The following is an 18,080-nucleotide window of genomic DNA, read 5'->3' on the forward strand; positions in this document are numbered from 1 at the left end:
TTATAGCCATGCAAGAGGAGTGCAAGATTGGAGTCCATAAGCACCCTCTGGTACTATGTAAGCCACATTGAGCCTACAAATAGGTGGGAAAATGTGGGATACAAATGTAATAAATAAAATAAATAAATAAATCTGGACTGGCCCTACAATTGAGCAACTTTTTTGCATGTGGTCCTGTTTTTCAGCTCCATTTTTCAGCCCCTATTAGCATATACCAATAAGGCCCAGCAACGCATTTCTGCATATGGCTTCAATCCCATCTACTATAGGCTGAGATTTATCTAGTGAACTACCTGACTACTGACACTGTAGGCTGAATGTCCACTACCCACTAACATTGTAAGCTGAGCATCCCCAGGAATTCCACTACCTACTAAGCCAAGTGACCACAAGCCTCTATGGGTCCAGTTAGATCCTTAAAACTCCTCTTCTCCAAGAAAGAGCAATCAGGCTCTAATTTCCAGATCTCCCTGGCTAGGCCCTCCTACTTGCCTCAGGGTGAGCTAGGGGAAGCCTCACCTCACTCCCCTTGGATCCTGTCTAGCCTAGGGAGTCTAGGATTCTACCTTGGGCCTCTTCGCCCGCTTCCAGGGCCAAAGACTCAGCCAAAAATCAAGTTCTTTGGTCCATGCAAATCGTATGTAAATTATCCTCTTAAGTTCATTTTCAAGTACTGAATGTTCAGGGATAAAGAAAGTTCCACACTCTCCAAATGGGTCTGATGTAACTGGCCACCTCCCACATAACCTTCCCTAATGGGCTACTACCACTCAAACTGGTCTCTGTCACTCATCCTGATCAACCTAGGATGAACTATACCCAAGTAGTTAGATTAAAGCAGGGCTTAAAGAGGGTCTGATTGGGACTGGGGTCCCTCCCCCTTTCTCTTTGATAGGATGCACACACCATTGGATTTTATTAGTACAGTTACTGCCCAGCCAATCCACCACTGTACTTCTTCCACACACCCCTTCCCCAAATTGTCTGTAGTACTATCTGGGTCTTTGTATAATACCATGCAAAGGATATGTTTTTTATATTCAGTTATTAAATACTCTGTACATCTATAACATTCATGAGAGGACTAGATGACAGAAGAGATCATAGTACAAAGGCTAAGACATAACACATAGTGTGTTGGGTCTCAGATGGTTGATACAAGAGAGGGTTCCTTCAGGGCCAAGCTGTGATGAGGTAAACAGAGTGATAGCAGTGTATCTAGCCTCCTCACTGCTAGCTTTTGTTGACTTTGCATTTTGAGCATTTACTTGTAATGTAGCAGAAGGGCCCCAAAGAAAGAGTCGAGAATATTTTTGAACCTTCTTTACTTTACCTTGGTTATATTACACTTATTTCAGAGACAATAAGGCATAATGTACTGAGATTACATTTCAGATACAGAAAGAAAACTTTTGGGGGTGTCAATTAAGGATGCTTCTAGATGTAACTAAAAAATCACACACCAGATGCGGAAGCAATTCTTATTGCTAAGACCTAGGGTGCTCCAGTTGGGAGCATGCTACCTCTTTTAATTTCCCTGTAAATGCCTTTCTTAGTAATAAAGATACAGAGTAATCTAATGAGGGTAGTCCAGCAGTAGACACTCGTTTCTCTTAGAAATCTGCAAAAGATAGTTTTGGAGCTTAGATAGTCTAAGTATGTAGCTTCATTTCCTCCTTCAGTCTCCATATGTTTACTTCACCCCCTAGAGGGCTTTAATGATTTTCTTGCTATATATGTTAATACTGTCCTATATTTCTCATACAAGTATGTTTGTTTAATTTGTTTTGATTATGAACCAAAAAAAAAAGAGAGAGAAAGAAAGGGGGAGGCTAGCTGTATGGCTGGCCTCACTCTCCCCTACCCAGAAAGGTCAGGGGGTAGGAGTGGACAGGGGAGTTGAAATTTGGATCCCACAACAGCTACCAGGTTGAGAATGGAGGGAGGATGGGATGGGCTCAGAACCCAAAGGGATGAGCGAGTCAGAGTGTAAGCAACATCCATTTTAATTAGTATGATCATGCACCCACCTATTGTATTATGTTACATCAAAATTTGTAGTTTGAAATTTTGCATTGCTTGAAAGTTATTTGACACAGCATGGGGGTGGAAAGAGGAAGCATAGGTTAATTGTAACGGAAATCTGGCCAGAAACAATACTGACACTGCTCAGATATCAATGTAGGTTGGCAGTATCCAGAGAAGTGGATGTTTCCATACCCCTTAGACGTCAGCTGGGAAATGTTAGGAAGTGCAGATGGGAGTCCTTGACCATCTCAGAAGTTCCATCAGAAAAGATTGGCTGTAAAAGCAACAAAATTGGTATGGGGTTTATGCCAAAATACTTATGAGACTTGAGGACCTCGATATATATACCCTAGAGGAAAGGAGGGAAAGGGGGCTTCCTTTACTTCAGGAATCAGTAAAAGCCTAGCTCTTCTCCCAAGCCTTTAATACATAGAGTGACTGACTATAGACCCATTTTGCACCTGGACTACTTTGCTACACACACTAACTTAGACCAGTTCCTTATATCTTGATTAACTGTACAAACAACTTACCTTTAGTTTAGACACCAATTTATTTATCCCAACTGACTCTGTACCATGCATCTTGTCCCCATCTATATATCTGCATTTGGCTCCTCAGCTATATGGTAAGCTGTATTATAGAAAAGCATTAATATTATAGCAATGTTATTTGAATGTTCTAATTGTGTGCTTATTAGATATTCCACCACTATTATGCTTGCATTGTATTATGTATGTTATTTGAATTTCAGTGCTGTTAAATGTGTATATTTTTGTTCCTGTTTCATGGTAGTCTTATTATTAGGTTTCAATTTGCTGTTTTCAAGTTTTCCTCTTTCATTATACAGTAATACCTCGGTTTTCGTCAATTTTTTCTGCAAAAAATTTGTCTCAGATTTCGTCGGTGTGCCCACGTGACCTCGCTAATTTTGCAAAAACAAAGGGTGATCCACGCATTCTCCTGCTCAGCGTGGCGTTGTTTCTCGTTGTGTGAGCATCACCCCGCGGGTCTAGCCAAACAATTCCATTGCTTACCAGTGTTTCTGTGCTTTTTTTTCTTATTGATTGAGAGTGCTAATACACAGTGTTACTAGGCAAGACGAAGGTGCAAGTTTGGACAAGTCTGGGGCTGAAAAATTTTGTGTCTGAATTCAAAGATTACATAGAGGCTGAAGGATTCATCCCCCAACAAGTCTTCAACTGTGATGAAACTGGCCTCTTTTGGAAGAAAATGCCAAAGAGGACGTTCATTACACAGGAGGAAAAGGCACTGCCAGGACATAAGCCTATGAAAGATAGGCTCTCTCTTTTGTTGTGTGGTAATGCTAGTGGTGATTGTAAAGTGAAGCCCTTACTGGTGTACCATTCATGAGAGAGATTTTGAAGGGTTTGAGCCTTCCCCTGATGACCCTACACATGTGGTGCAGTCAATTGTTGATTTGGCAAAGTCCATGGGTTTGGAGGTGAGTGCCATGTTAAATGTTCATTTATTCTTTACATTAGTCTTTTATATTCATTTTATATTAATTTCTTATTGTTTTTAGTATTAAACACCATATTCTCTATAAAATGTGTTTTTGGTATGTATTTTGGAGTGTCTAGAACGAATTAATTGGATTTACATTGATTCTTATGGAATTAGTTGCCTTGGTTTTCGCAGACTGTTTTCGGACGGATTATCAATGAAAACCAAGGTATCACTGTACTTGTACATTTTACTATTGTTATACTGTTCACCAGGGGCGTAGCTACGTGGGGCCACGGGGGCAGGGGCCCCCATAGATTTGGCCCTGGCCCCCCGCCGCCACCAACCCCTTCGACCCCCCCTCCCACCGCCATCACTCCACCGCTGCCACCATTGGGTACCTTTGCTGGCGGGGGTCCCCAACCCCCGCCAGCCGAAGTTCTCTTCTCTGGTGCGGCCGCGTTGCTGATCTGCAAGGCTTCTGTTTCTGTGAGTCTGACGTTCTGCATCAGACTCACAGAAACAGAAGCCTTGCAGATCAGCAATGCGGCTGCACCTGAGAAGAGAACTTCGGCTGGCGGGGTTTGGGGACCCCTGCCAGCAAAGGTACCCGACGGCGGCGGGAAGGGGGGGTCAAAAGGGTTGGCGCCGGGGGGGGGGGGGTCAAAGGTGGTGGCAGTGCCGGGGTAAAAATGGCGGGGGAGGGGGTCGGCAGCACCAGGGGGGCTAAAATGTGCCCCTCACCTAGGGCTCTAGAACCCCCTCCCACCAAAGTCTGGCTACGCCCCTGCTGTTCACAAAATTGTAAATTTGATGTTAAACTGTACCTACTGTACATAGCCTTGGGTGAATCTCTTCATAAAGGAGGTTAATAAATCCCACTATGATACAGACACTTTAAATATATGAAATGTATCAATATACATACAAATCTTTTCCAGGAACAGGGAAGCTGTAGAACTAGAAAACATGAATTTAGATTGCAGGGGGGACAACTTAAAAGTAACATAAGGAAGTATTTTTTTCACAGAGAGTGATGGATGCCTGGAATGTGTTTGCAGGGCAGGTTGTGGAGACAAACAGTGCCAGAATTCAAGAACAAATGGCTAAAGATCCCTAGATAAACACAAAGGACCTTTAGATGGAAAGAGGCCAGAATTAAACAAAACTCAGTGGTGCTACAACAACTCCTCCAGTAACTGGGAAGTAAGACTAGTGCTGGGAGGGTAGATCTAGTATGCATATTTTATATCACATTCACAGCATGTGAGAGAGGGAATTTTGACAATGATAGAATAAAACAGCAACATTGTTAGACTGTTAGTTTAATCAAGTATTGACAATGAATTTGATTGTGCTGCAACCAAATTTATAAAAACACCGACTGGCTCTGGCTGCCTCATGGTCTTTATCAACTATCATTTACTATGTTATGGTGTGACTGACCTCACTAACTCCATGGACAGGCCTGGGTAAAAGAGATGGGGGAAATGGAATGACCCCCAAGTGGGTTTGGATACAGACTTCGATCAGACTGTATGTTGACAAATGAAGCTGTAGCTTATTAAACTATGTAAGCCACATTGAGCCTGCAAATAGGTGGGAAAATGTGGGATACAAATGCAATAAATAAACCCCATAATTCAGTGTCATAATGCATTATTGGAAAGGAAAATGACCAAAGGCATCTGAAAGACCCCTATGTTGGAAAGAAAGGGCGAGAACAGCTGTTTTAATATTCCACGGGCCTGAAAACAGCTCTGCCCTAATACTACTACGAAAACACCTCTGCACCTGGAAGAGACTCAATCGCGGAGGGGGGGGGGGGGGGGGGGGGGGGAAAGAGTCTAAAGAAAACTCCTTACAGGTCACAGCAAAGCCATGACATGGGGGGGGGGGGGGGGGGAATAGGAATTATTTTAACAAAGAACCAAAGCCATCTGAAAGAGAAGCCGTAGCCAAAAAAAAAAAAAAACTAGAGGGAGGGGAGGACGCAAATGAAAGAGGAGAAAACGTGAACAGTTTCTCTGTGCTGGAAGCCCTCAGCTCAGGCGGTCGAATCGTGAGCTACACCAGGCAGCGCTTTCAAGTGCTGGAGCAAGGCTACAAGGCGACACAGAGGAAGAAGGAGAGGAAAAAGAAAAAAGAAATCCACCAGTAACTGTGCAAGGGGGAGGGAGTGGGACACACCTGAGGAGAGTAGCGTGGCTGCCGCACAAAAGTCCGGGCTACGTTATCTTGCACATAGAAAGAGAAACCTAGACGAGCCAAATGCTGCTTTTTATCCCTTACTAGCCTCAACTGCTGCCCCTAACACAAGTAGGAAACCAACCCGAACGCCCATTCCCACTACATTTATAAGTGGAGCTAGAAGACTCTTCTGAGAAGAGTCAATCAATACAGTAGTAGCAGTACTCGCGCGCGTCCTCCTTTTATAGCTATCGCGGCCACCGAACCCTATGACGTGGCTCACGGGCACCCCGGACAGGGCGAGCCGCTCTGCTCCCGGCCCAGCCGGTCCGTCCTGCCTGGTGGAGAGGGGGAGGAGCGGCAGCGAGGGGCCGTACCTGTGTCTTATCTTTCTGGTTGGGTTGGGAAAAGACCTTAAAAAAAAAAAAAAAAAAAGGGAAGAAGAATTACCTGTAGCTCGAGTTCTGCCGTCTCTCTCATACACACACACCTTTACCTGCACAGACTTGAAAGTCCAGTTTCACCAGAGAGTGAGGGAGAAGTGAAAGGGGGGGGAGAGTTCATTGGATCAAGTATGTCACAAGAGACGGACAAGTAAGTGATCATACTGGTTTGGACTCTGGGAGAGACGGATGGGGCATTTTTGGACTTTATCTGATTCCGGGTGACTTTTTTTTGTTGTTGTTGCTTCCATAAAGGAGGCTGGATTACTTCCAGGCTGCATGATTACAAAACTGGAATCCCTGATGCATATATATATATATTGGAGTCCTTTTACATTTTTTTTCTACCTTGCACTTTGTAAAGTTTTCCTGCATTTTTAGTGTCCCCTCCAGGAGCAGAGATAGATTGTGTTCTGCGAGGGCCATTAAGGAAAGCAGTTTGGCTTTTATGTGAATACAACAATGCTCTTTTATTTGGAGTAGAAACGGCCATCTTCTAGTACTTGTGTCTGTTTCATGTGTGAGGGAGGTGGAAGGGGACAATTTCTTTTCTTTCAGAGCTGGTGATAAATTTCCAGAACTTGAAACAGCTAAGTTAAAAAAAAAATTGCAAGGCTTTCTCTTCAGATTGGATTCAGTTATTGCAGATAAGGCTTCCTCAAGCATTGCTTAGGCTATCAAAGTTGTACACCTGGGTTACGTTCAACATATTTTAAGGAATTTATAATAATAAATAATTTTAACTCAGCTGAAATTATAACTGCGGTTTGCTGTTGAATGCTGACTTCACAGTTTCCTTCATTCCTTCACTCTAGAAAGAATGTTCATGGTATCTAAGCTTGCACACACCAAACACATCAACTATTAAGACAGGACAGTTGATTGTACAGTTAAGAGTGTGTACCTAGTTTTATAACAACAAGAGTGCAGATATTAGATATTTAGTTTGAGTTTTTTCTTATTGATGCAAGTCTAGGTTGTATTGGTATATTGTAGAAGTGAGTCTCAGTAAATGTACTGCCCTGTGGTAACTTTATCCTGCACCAGGATACTCAGGGCATGTAAATGAGAGTAACTGACAGTCTGTCTTAGACAAACTGGCTCACTCCTTCCATCCCCTCCAGCTACTAGAAGGCTCAGTGTTTCTTGTTCTTTGTGTACCTGCTATGCTCTTTGGGACGATCTTTCTATAATGATAGGTTAGAATGGTTGATGAAATCTTGATTGGAAGGGCAGTAAAAAAAAAAAAAGCCCAGGCCCTGTTGTGTGGTAGATGAGTATAAATTTGGTAATTCTCTCTTGCTTGATTTGCTTTCATACTACTCAGAGCTGCAACAGGAAGCAGCAGGATGACTTAACGATTACCTTTATAAACATGTGTGTTCTGTAATTAGCCCCAGCTTTGTATCTTGTCCATTTCTGAAGAATGTACCTCCAAAAGGGTATAGAAAGATTAGAGATAGTCAAAGGGATGCTGCTACCAAAATGCTGCGAGGCCTAAGTCAAAAGTCATATGAGTTGGAAGGGCTGAAATACGTGTATCCTTGAACAGGAGAAACAAGGAGGGTAATTATATGTTAATATTTGGCTTACGCCTTTTTCAGTTGTAGCTCAAGGTGAATTACATTCAGTTACAGTAGGTATTTCCTTTCTCTGGAGGGCTTACAATGTAAGAGGCCCTTTTACTAAAGCTTATTTAGCATGTGGTAACGGACATTAGCATGCACTAAGTGCCATGTGTACCATTGCCATAAAACAGAGCATGCACTGTTTAGTGCACACTAAGGCGCTGATTTTCAAAAGACAAAAAAACATCTCAAAAACTACAAAAACCACCAGATGGATGTTTTTCACAGAAAACATCAAAGTTGCGATTATCGAAACTCAGAATTGGAACGGATTTCTCTGCAGTACATTTAAATCGCAAGGGGGAGTGTTTTGGGTGGGCCCAGAATTTGGACATTTGCAAGGGGGAGTGTTTTGGGTGGGCCCAGAATTTGGACATTTTCCTGGGATAATGGAGCAAGATAAAAATGTCTAGAGCAAAAATTGGTACGCTTTTATCTGGACCTGTTTCAATCAAGACAAAGTCACAAACAGTTGTCCTAACTGACCACTGGAGGGATTAAAACATGGGGGTCATGCTTTAATCCCTCCAGTGGTCAGTTAGGACACCCTTTAATCTCTCAGTAGTCACTGACCTCCCACCCCCCCAAAGATGTGACAGTACAAACCAGCTGCTTCAGATATTATGGCCAGTCCTATAAGAGCAGCAAGCTGGTCCCAGGAGTAGGCTAGTAGATCAGTGCAGTGGACTGTAGAGAAAGAGTCCCAGGTCAATATCCCACTCTAACTAGTACACTTGTGGTGGAAATTGTGAGTCTTCCAAAACCCACAAAATACCAACTGTACCTATAGATAGGAGACACCTGCAGACTTGAGAGCTTTTGTGGTTGTGTACAGTTAGGTACAGTAAGTTTTTAGGTGTTCCTGGAGGGCTCACAGTGCAAAATAAGGTGGGATTTGTACCTGGGTCTCTTTATGTGAAGTCCACTACACGGGCCAATAGGCTGCCCCTCTACTCTGCTGGGATGTCTGTGGCCAGTTTACTAGGAATGGTGCCATACAGCCATCCCTATGGTATCTTTTTGTGTGTTTTTATCTAGGACATTTTTTTAAAATGGTGCCTAAAGAAATATGCAATGAGCACAAAACATCTGGAAACTAGCGATTTTCGAAACAAAAAGACATTTTGTTTCAGTGTGAAAATTGCTATGTTCAGGATGAGAATTTTAGATGTTTTCACCTAAATGTCTAACAATTGGACATCATATCAAAAATGCCCCTCTACACTTTAGTAAAAGGGCCCCTAAGAGGCAGATGCAGCAACCAAACGTTAAAAAATCTAAATCGTTAAAGTCCCTAACGATTTTAAAAAAACGAAGAATGCACCAAAACAAAAAGTCACACATGCTCAGATCGGTATTGAAATGTACAATCTATCAAAGAATCACAATACACGTTGGTAATCGGCCCCTAAATCATGCGCAGAGCAGACAAGTGTTTTGCTGGCTGCTCTGCGCATGCTGCAAATGTCAAAACAAACAAAAAAAAAGCCACAACACATACACGTGGCTACCCGGTCAGGAAAATACAAAAACAAAGGATCAGGAGGGGGCAAGGGCGCTCGTCCGGAGCGTCCTGTATGGACGGCCTTGCCCCCCCCCCGCTGCTCCCCACTTTCCGCCGCTTCCCCCCCCCCCCCACGAAAAAGCAAAATTCTAGCAGCCCCGGTCCCCCTCCCTTCCTGTTCTTCTGTTTTGCAAAAGCTAACTCCGTCTCCCGTCATTCTTCCGCCCCGTGCCCCGCCCCCGCTGCCCCCCCTGAGGTCGACTACGCCGCTCCCCCCTCCACCGAGACCCCCCTCCCTATTACCGACCCGAGCAGCGCCTCTCACCTCTTTCTGAAGCGCTGCACGGGCAGGAAGATCTGTTGTGTTGGTCGCAGAGTCTCCATGACTTCTTGTTCCCTGGCCTAGGCCCGCCTCCTTCTGGGGCTGCTAAAATTGGAGTTTTTTTGTGTGGGGTGGGGGGGGAAGCGGAGGGGGGGGGGGCAAGGCATCCATACAAGATGCTTATGACGAGCGCCCTTGCCCCCTCCCGAAACACACGTGTTTGTGGGTTTTTTTTTTTTTTGTTTTGACATCTGTGACATCTTTGTGGCATGCGCAGAGCAGCCAGCATAACGCTCGACTGCTCTGCGCATGCTTTTGGCGCTGATTAACGACGCGTTTAACGATTCTGTGATAAATCCTACTTAGCAATACCGATCCGAACATTTCTGGAGCGTTTTTGTACTGCATTCCTCGTTTTTTAAAAATCGTTAAGCACTTTTACGTTTTTTATTTTTTAACGTTTGATTGATGCATCTCCCTCTAAGAGGCTTGCCCAGGTCACAAAGGAGTCACAGTGGGATTGGAACCAGGCTTTCCCTGATGGAGCTATTCAAATACCTGAAATGTGTAAATGAGACAAGAAGCCAAGCTTGTTCAGAGGAAAGAATGCTCGCTAGAGATCATAGTATAAAGCTGCAAGGTGACAGACTCGGGCGTAAGATCAGAATGGACTCCCAAGAAACACACTGGAGACAACAGAATTAAGACAGTATGGGATAAGCACAGTGGATCCCTAGTTGAAAAGAAGTGAGAAGAAAGTCCAAAATCAATTGGGGTCTATGATACTGAACTGGGAATGAAGCAGCTAAAAATTTTCATGTCATTTTTTTCAGGGTGGGGGGTCATCCCAGAATGAATGTGGTGAAGAGGGTGCACTCTTCTTAAAGAGTGCACATGCATCTGTGAACTATTGGGAAAACGTGCAGTCTGTTTGCACATTGCGTGCACCCTTTAAGTAAAGTGTGCCCTCTTTGCATTAGGGGTGCACACTTTAAGAAAAATGATATCTCTTTATAGACATAACGCACATATTCTTTAAAAAGAGAGCGTCCTCTTTACACATAATGGAGGGAATTCTGTGTAGGTCACCCAAAGTTATGTGCCAGGATGATCTGCGCGAATTCTATAGCCTTTATAGAATACTAGCTAAGCTTGCATGTCATGTCTGACTTTGGGTGCAAGCATTTATATCTGCCAAAGGCTGGAGTAAATGCTCGCATCCAACTAATGGCAGTTAGGCGCAGAGATGCAGGTTTTCTATAACACTGTGTCGACTTAGAATTTAAGTGTACCATGTTACAGAATACATTTAATGAGTTATGCGTGTAAATCTTAATGCCAATTAGTGCTGATAATTGCTTGTTAACATCCAGTTGACAGTGCTGATTAGCTAGTTAACCAATTAAGTGCACCATTATAGAGTACGCTTCAACTTCTGTGTAGAAATTAAGGTGGGATATATAGAGTCCCGGGCTAAGCACATAAACAACGCCTAGCTTTAGGCGCCGGCAATTACACCTGCTGAAAGCAGGCGCCGATTGAGTCTATTCTGTAACAATGTACGTTAATTCTGGGAACACCCCTAGAATGCCCCCTAAAATGCCCCTATCCACGCCCCCTCGAAATTATGTGCTATAAGAATTCTGCGCACAGCGTTGTAGAATATGGTGTGCATGTAACTCCCAATTAAGGCCAATTAACACCCATAATTGGTTGTTAGGTGCTGATTGGCTCATAAACTAAGTTCATGCACAAATTGGCAATGAGCATGTAACTTTAGTCACAATATATAGAATCTGGGAGTAAGCACGCAGTAGCGCTTAATGTGGTTTAGTAAAAGCGCTCCCTAGTGAGTTATTCAGGTCAAACTATTATTTATTGAATAGAAGATGCAAGACAGGATGAGCGGCAGCAGCCTCAATAAGGCCAATAGGCCAGTACCAATGCATATAGTTTATAGTGTTTTATTGTTACAAATACAATACTTGCAGTTTTTTGACATACAAAGGACTCTGTCTCCACTCTGTAATAAATACGTTCATTTCCTAACATGCAAGGCTAACAGATCCTGTAGTGCCAACAGTACTAGCCAAGCCCTGGGAAAGGAATACTGCAGAACTGGTGGTGGTGGGAGGGGGAGGGGTGACAGACAGGGAACTGTCCAAAGGGCCCTCAGTGTTCACAATCAGAGCAGCTACCCCTGAATGTCAAGTGATTTACCAGAGGGCTGTGCTAATGGAGAGGGATCTAATGGGCCCAGCAGCAGAAGAAAGCCCTGTGGGACTCAACCTGCCCCCCCCACCAGGATCCTAATCCACATCCCAAACCATCATGTTCTGCCTCCAGTAGGCAAAAATTAGGTTATGGCAAATGTCTTAGGGCCTGCCACAGCCAGCGATACCAGCTGAACTAGGGTTGTCCACCATAGCGTTTCACACAGGTGCAAGGTCTATGGATGCTGTTACCTAGTTCCCCGATTTTGGTGGGGAGAGGATGACGACAACATAGGACTGCAGTTTCCATTTTCACTCCCTTCTCCCAGATCATGGCTGTAGGACATCTGGGAGTGGGGCCCTATATGGCCCACAGTTGGTGAGGAGATGGCCAAGACAACTGACTTGAGAGACAGTCCTGCAACAACACCCTCCACACCAGCCGCAAGTGCCACCAGTGGCCACTCCACCCAGCCAAGCTTCACAGCACCTGCCTCAGCTGCAGAGACACAACCACCATCCATGCATTCAAGGATGGGACTTGCAGCACCCCAGGCCAGTGGGACAACCGTGAAGCCAGGTTCTTCAGGGGCAGCACACACTGCAGGTTCTTCAGGGGCAGCACACACTGCCTTGCTGGATGCTGGGCCCAGCAGCAGATCGGCCACCTGGCTATGCAGGCGGCCAGATTTCCAGGATGCAGCAGAGGCAGCAGGATAGACTGATTACTGTGAGGACAGTGAGAACCCCACAGGAATGAATTCACATTTTCTGCTCCAGTATCTTGGGGACAAGATGGCAGAGGTGGATCCCAGAGGAGACAGGGGAGAGGGAGGATGAGGTAGAGCTGTGAGCCACCTAATTGCCTTGCTGTGGTGGTATGTGCTAGGGAGAGGGAGTGGGTGTGGGTGTGTGCAGGTGGAGGGGTTGGCTTGGGGAGGGGGTTTGCTGAGGGGGTGGGGGTGTGTGCTGTGGGGAGAAGGGGGGTGGTGGTGGTGGTTGTGGGAGATGTTACAGAGGTGCTGTGCACAAATAAATAGAGCACTTACCTTTATTGAAAATTGGTCAGAATGAGTCTTTGGCATGGACCCCCAGCTGGTATGTTGCCTGGTCAGCTCAGGGGGCTCCTCATCCTCTGAATCTGGCAGCTGCTGCTGTGGTTGCTGTCTGTCCAGGTTGTGCAGCATGCAGCAGGCCATGAAATGTTTGGCAACTTTTTCAGGGCTGTAGAGGAGCTCCCTCTGGAATGGTCTAGACATCTGAAGTGATTCATGAGTTGGCCAAAGGTCCATTCTGTGATGGTGCAGGTGCTGTTATGCCTCTTTATATTCTCCTACTCATCTGGGGGGGTGGACTATGGGAGTCATGAGCCAGGTTCGCTGGGGGTAGCCTCTCACTTGTGGAGGGAAGCAGAATCACAGACTTGGGTGTGCATTGGCTGGTATGGTGACCTTGTGGAGGTGGGGTAATGGTTGTGGGGGCATCTAGAGGGAGGGAGTATGTTGAAGGTTAGGATGGGGGAGGGGTATGGGGTTTGGAAATCACTGTACTGCTTACCTAGGAGTCAGCCGCTGGTGATCTCCCCTCTGTCAAACTTGTGATAGATTACTGAATGCTGGAAAATGTAGGCATCATGGGTGAAGCCTGGATAGTGGGCACATCCTCAGTCTACCCCTGGACGTCATGCCCAATCTGCATGTTCATGGAGTGATATGATTTTCTATTCCTGTAGGTGTCCTTGTGTGCCCAGGGGGCTCTGAGTGCGATGTGTATACAGTCAGTGAGGCCTATGACCAAGGGGAGTTGGTCCATGGCATAGAACTGAGCCATATTCTTCCAGAGTGCCTGGGTAGTAGTGGAGAATATAATATAGTGTGAGGTGTGGGTGAGGAAGGCATCAAGAAACTGGGCAACACTACTAGCATTGACTAGAAAATGCTGGTGGCCCGAAAGGTGAGGGAGGCAGTTACCTTGCCCCCCCCCCCCCCAACCCTCTCTGTGACCCTGCTGCCCAAAACACTCATTCTCCACCACTAACAAACAGTCACTCGTCCACCATGTGCAGTCATCACACACACAGCAGCACAGAGCACATTGACAAACTGGGAGTGGACAAATAGAGGAATAATGAGAGACAGAGGACAAGCAGGTAGGGAGGTATAATTTATTTATTTATTTGTTGCATTTGTACTCCACATTTTCCCACCTATTTGTAGGCTCAATGTGGCTTACATAGTACTGTGAGGCGTTAGCCACCTCCGATGATGAAACAAATACAGAGTGATGATATTGTCAATGAAATAAATGTGTTACAGACATATTAGGGACTCGTAGAGAAGAGGAGTTGTATAGTGTTCATAGTATTCATTACAAGTTTGGGTTTCTTTGTGTTGCTGGGTTCAGGCGTTTAAGTTGGGTCAGTAGTGTATGCCTTTTCGAACAGATTGGTCTTTAGTGATTTCCAGAAGTTGAGGTGGTCATATGTTGTTTTTACGGTTTTTGGAAGTGCATTCCAGAGTTGCATGCTTATATAGGAGAAGTTGGATCCATAAATTGATTTGTACTTGAGGCCTTTGCAGCTAGGGTGGTGAAGATTTAGGTATGTTCGTGATGATCTGGTTGAGTTTCTGGTTGGCAGGTCTATGAGGTCAATCATATATCCAGGGTGCAGATTTTAAAAGTAATACATTCTTTGATTGGGAGCCAATGTAGTTTTCTCAAAGGGGTTTGGTGCTTGAATTGCGATTTTCCAAATATAAGCCTGGCTGCCGTGTTTTGAGTGGTCTGCAGCTTCTTTATGAATCCCGCATAAATTCCGTTGCAGTAGTCGGCATGGCTTAGAACCATTGATTGTATCAGATTGCAGAATGTTGCCCTCGGGAAGAATGGTTTCAAGTGTTTAAGTTTCCACATAGAGTGGAACATTTTCTTGATTGTAGAGTTGACTTGTCTCTCGAGTTTAAGGTTCCTGTCGATTGTGACACCAAGGATTTTCAGGTTATCTGAAATAGGGAGGGCGTAATCTGGGGTGATTAAGTTTGTGGGTATGTTCATATTGTATTGGGATGAGAGGATGAGGCAGTGTGTTTTCTCTGTATTGAGTTTTAGTTGGAATGCATTTGCCAATGAGTTTATGGTATGCAAGCCGAGGTTGATTTTGTTTGGCGATTTCTGTCAAATCATGTTTGAAAGGGATGTATATAGTAACGTTGTCTGCGTGGATGAATGGGTTGAGGCCCTGGTGGATAAGGACTCGGCTAATGGGGTCATCATTAGGTTGAAAAGGATCGGTGATAGTGGTGATCCGTGAGGTACTCCACAGTCTGCTTTCCACGGCGATGATATATTTGAATTTGATTTCACTTGGTATATTCTGGTGGTTAGGAAACCCTTGATCCAACTGAGTACATTGCCACCAATCCCGAAGTAGTCTAGGAGTCTTAGTAGTATATTATGGTTTACCATGTCAAATGCACTAGACATGTCGAACTGGAGGAGAAGTATGCTATTAGCTGTTGCTAATTCCTGCTTGAATTTGGCCAGTAGGGTGGTTAACACTGTTTCAGTGCTGTGGCGGGGGTGAAATTCCAATTGTGATTCATGTAGAATAGAGAATTTGTGTATGTAATCGGTAAGCTGTTTGGTTACCATACTTTCCATCAACTTGACTGCTAGTGGAATGGATGCTACTGGGCGGTAATTGGTGAGTTCATTTGTTTTTTTCTTGGTAACTTTTGGTATGGGGGTGAGTAGGATGTTGCCATTTTCCTTGGGGAAGAGACCTTGTTGGAGCATGATGTTTAGGTGGGAAGTGAGATCTGTTGTGTAGCGATCGGGGGCGGATTTTATTAGGTAGCTGGGACAGGTGTCCAATTTGCAGTGAGTGTTGGAGGCTCTATTAATCACATGGGTAATTGTTTCGGCGGTGAGGAGAGTGAATTTTGACCAGATTCAATCCGCTGGGTATTCTCCTGAGGTTGGGTCCAGGCCATTGATGAGGTTTTCGATATCGGTGGTGTTCTAAGGAAGGTTGCTTTGTAGTTTTACAATTTTTTCATTGAAGTATTTGGCAAGTTCGTCTGCCGATGGGATGTCTGAGTTGGTTGTAGTGACCGAAGTATTATCCAGTAGTTTATGTACGAGTTGGTATAGTTTCTTCATGTCTTTGTGATCTGGACCTGTTTTGGTTTTACAGTATGACCTTTTGGTTTGTCTTATTGCGTATTTATATTTCCTATGTATTTGCTTCCAAGCGTTAAGTGTGTGATCGTCTTTTATTTTTATCCATGCTCGTTCAAACTTCCTAGTCTGTGTTTTTAGTTTTTTCAGTTCGTCGTTGAACCATGGTACTGGATTATGTCTGTGTGAAGTTCTTCTATGCAAGGGTGCTATTTCATCTAGTATGTTTCTGCATCTGTTATCCCCTTCAGAAAGGAAGTTTATGGAGTCCGCCTGTGTTGTCCATTCGTTATCATATATCTGTTGCCAGAATGTGTTCAGATCTATTTGGCCCCTTGTGGTGTAGGTTGTTTGTTCTTGTGTATGATATGAACCCTTTTTACGCCATTTTAGGGATAGGTTTAGTTTGTAGTGGTCGGTCCAATGTGTTTCTGTCCATTTAATTTCTGTTATTATCAGGTTCTGGTCAGTAGACAATTTGTGTGAGATGAGGTCAAGTGTGTGCCCTTTAACGTGGGTTACTTTCATGTGTGGACATTTAAGATCCCATGAGTGGAGGAATTCCTTGCATTCGCGTGCATTGGTAGAGTTTGGATCTTCAAGGTGAAGGTTGATGTCTCCTAAAACTTGTATATTGGAGTTGGTTACACAAGTGTTTGAGATGAAATCCATAAAGTTTGACTGGCTTTCGCTCCAGTTACCTGGTGGTCTGTAAAACAAGACACAGTTCAGGTGGTCAAGCAGGGATTTGTTTTGGATTCTAATTGAGGCAATTTCCAGTTGGGTAGTTATGGACTCAGCAGTGGTATCGGTAGATTAGTGCTATCCCTCCGCCTCTCTTTTCCTTTCTGGTCCAGTGAGTGATTTTATATCCTGGGGGGCAAAGGTCATGGATAATGGGGTCCTTTTGATCATGGATCCAGGTTTCGTTTATGAAGATTAAATCAAGGTTTTCTGACGTGATCCAGTCTGTTACTGTGGTTTTGTTTACAACGGATCTGGCATTGATGTAACCCACTTGAATTGTTTGGTATAGGGTTTCATTGTTTGGTGTTGTGTGGATTTTTGTTAGTTGTCGCATCCTTGTGTGTTTATTATGTTGGTGTTCTCCTTATATTTTGGTTGTTGGCAGATTGATGAGGTGCGGAGTAACTGGTCAGTTTTTGATTGTTGTGTAGTATGGGTATTATGTTGTTTTCTGCGAGTGGAGAGGAAAACGTTAGGGATAGGGAGTAGATGATTAGGTGTGATTTCATGGTATTCATTTCGGTATCAGTGCAGTTGGGCTGCTAGTGGGCTGTGTTAATAGGGAGGTCTGGTGGGGGAGTGCTGCAGCTTGGATCTGGAGGAGGCTGTTCCAGCTTCAGCGGCTCACGATGATTAGATAGAGATAAGATTTTTAGCATCCGACTAGGGATGGTGTCTCTCCCACCTTTCCTCCCCTGCTTTGCACCTCATGTGCTGCACTCACCATTTGCCTCCTCACCTTGTCGCCCCGGCAGGCGTCTGGTCAGCTGGTCCAATCAAAGCAACGCCAAAGATGCCGTCCGGTGGGGAGTGCTGCAGCCCAGCACAGGAGGGGGGCTGTGCCGGCTTCTAGTAGCTTTCGGTGGCCCGTCTGGGAATGGTGTTGCAGTCAGGCTCGGTGTCGTGGTGCCTTCCCTCGACCCTTTGGTCAGTCCCAGGGCACAGGGCTCCGAAGTTCTGAGACCTGTGGTAGTGCTTGGAGGAAGGAAGCTGAGGAGAGGTACCTGTGTTTTAGAGGTGGTTAGGAGTCACTCGGGATTACGAAGTGCAATTGCTGCTTCGGTAGTTGGAGGCAGGACTCGGGGACAGGTGACAGCCCCGGTCACCACAGTTCATGTGTGCTGGTCCCACAAAGCTCTTCTCTGGGACACCAGCAGTACGCCGCTCGTGTTTTGTAAGGTTGAAGGTCAAGCTTGTTAAGTATGTAGGTCCCAAGGTAATTCTCCCTCAAGGTGCTTATATGCCAGTGCTCGATACAGTAGTGCTGCAAGGGCTTCGTGGCTCCGTGGTCCCGGGAGGTATGTTAGCAGTTGGAGGTAAATATCAGATTGGAGATAGCAGTCTTGGCCAACAACTTTG

The 18,080-nt window shown here is 44.8% G+C and overlaps 1 protein-coding gene across 1 annotated transcript in view; it reads left to right on the plus strand.

Moving 5' to 3' along the window:
- Positions 1-6,235: 6,235 nt before the first annotated feature.
- Positions 6,236-18,080, plus strand: part of GRHL2 (grainyhead like transcription factor 2) — a 296,136-nt gene continuing 284,291 nt past the window's right edge. Inside the window, exon 1 of the mRNA XM_030217442.1 lies at positions 6,236-6,279. Within this exon, the coding sequence (XP_030073302.1) occupies positions 6,260-6,279 (20 nt within the window). The 5' untranslated portion in view covers positions 6,236-6,259. The remainder of the gene's footprint in view (positions 6,280-18,080) is intronic.

Source organism: Microcaecilia unicolor, chromosome 1 (assembly GCF_901765095.1).
Source record: "Microcaecilia unicolor chromosome 1, aMicUni1.1, whole genome shotgun sequence".
NCBI classification, from domain to species: domain Eukaryota; kingdom Metazoa; phylum Chordata; class Amphibia; order Gymnophiona; family Siphonopidae; genus Microcaecilia; species Microcaecilia unicolor.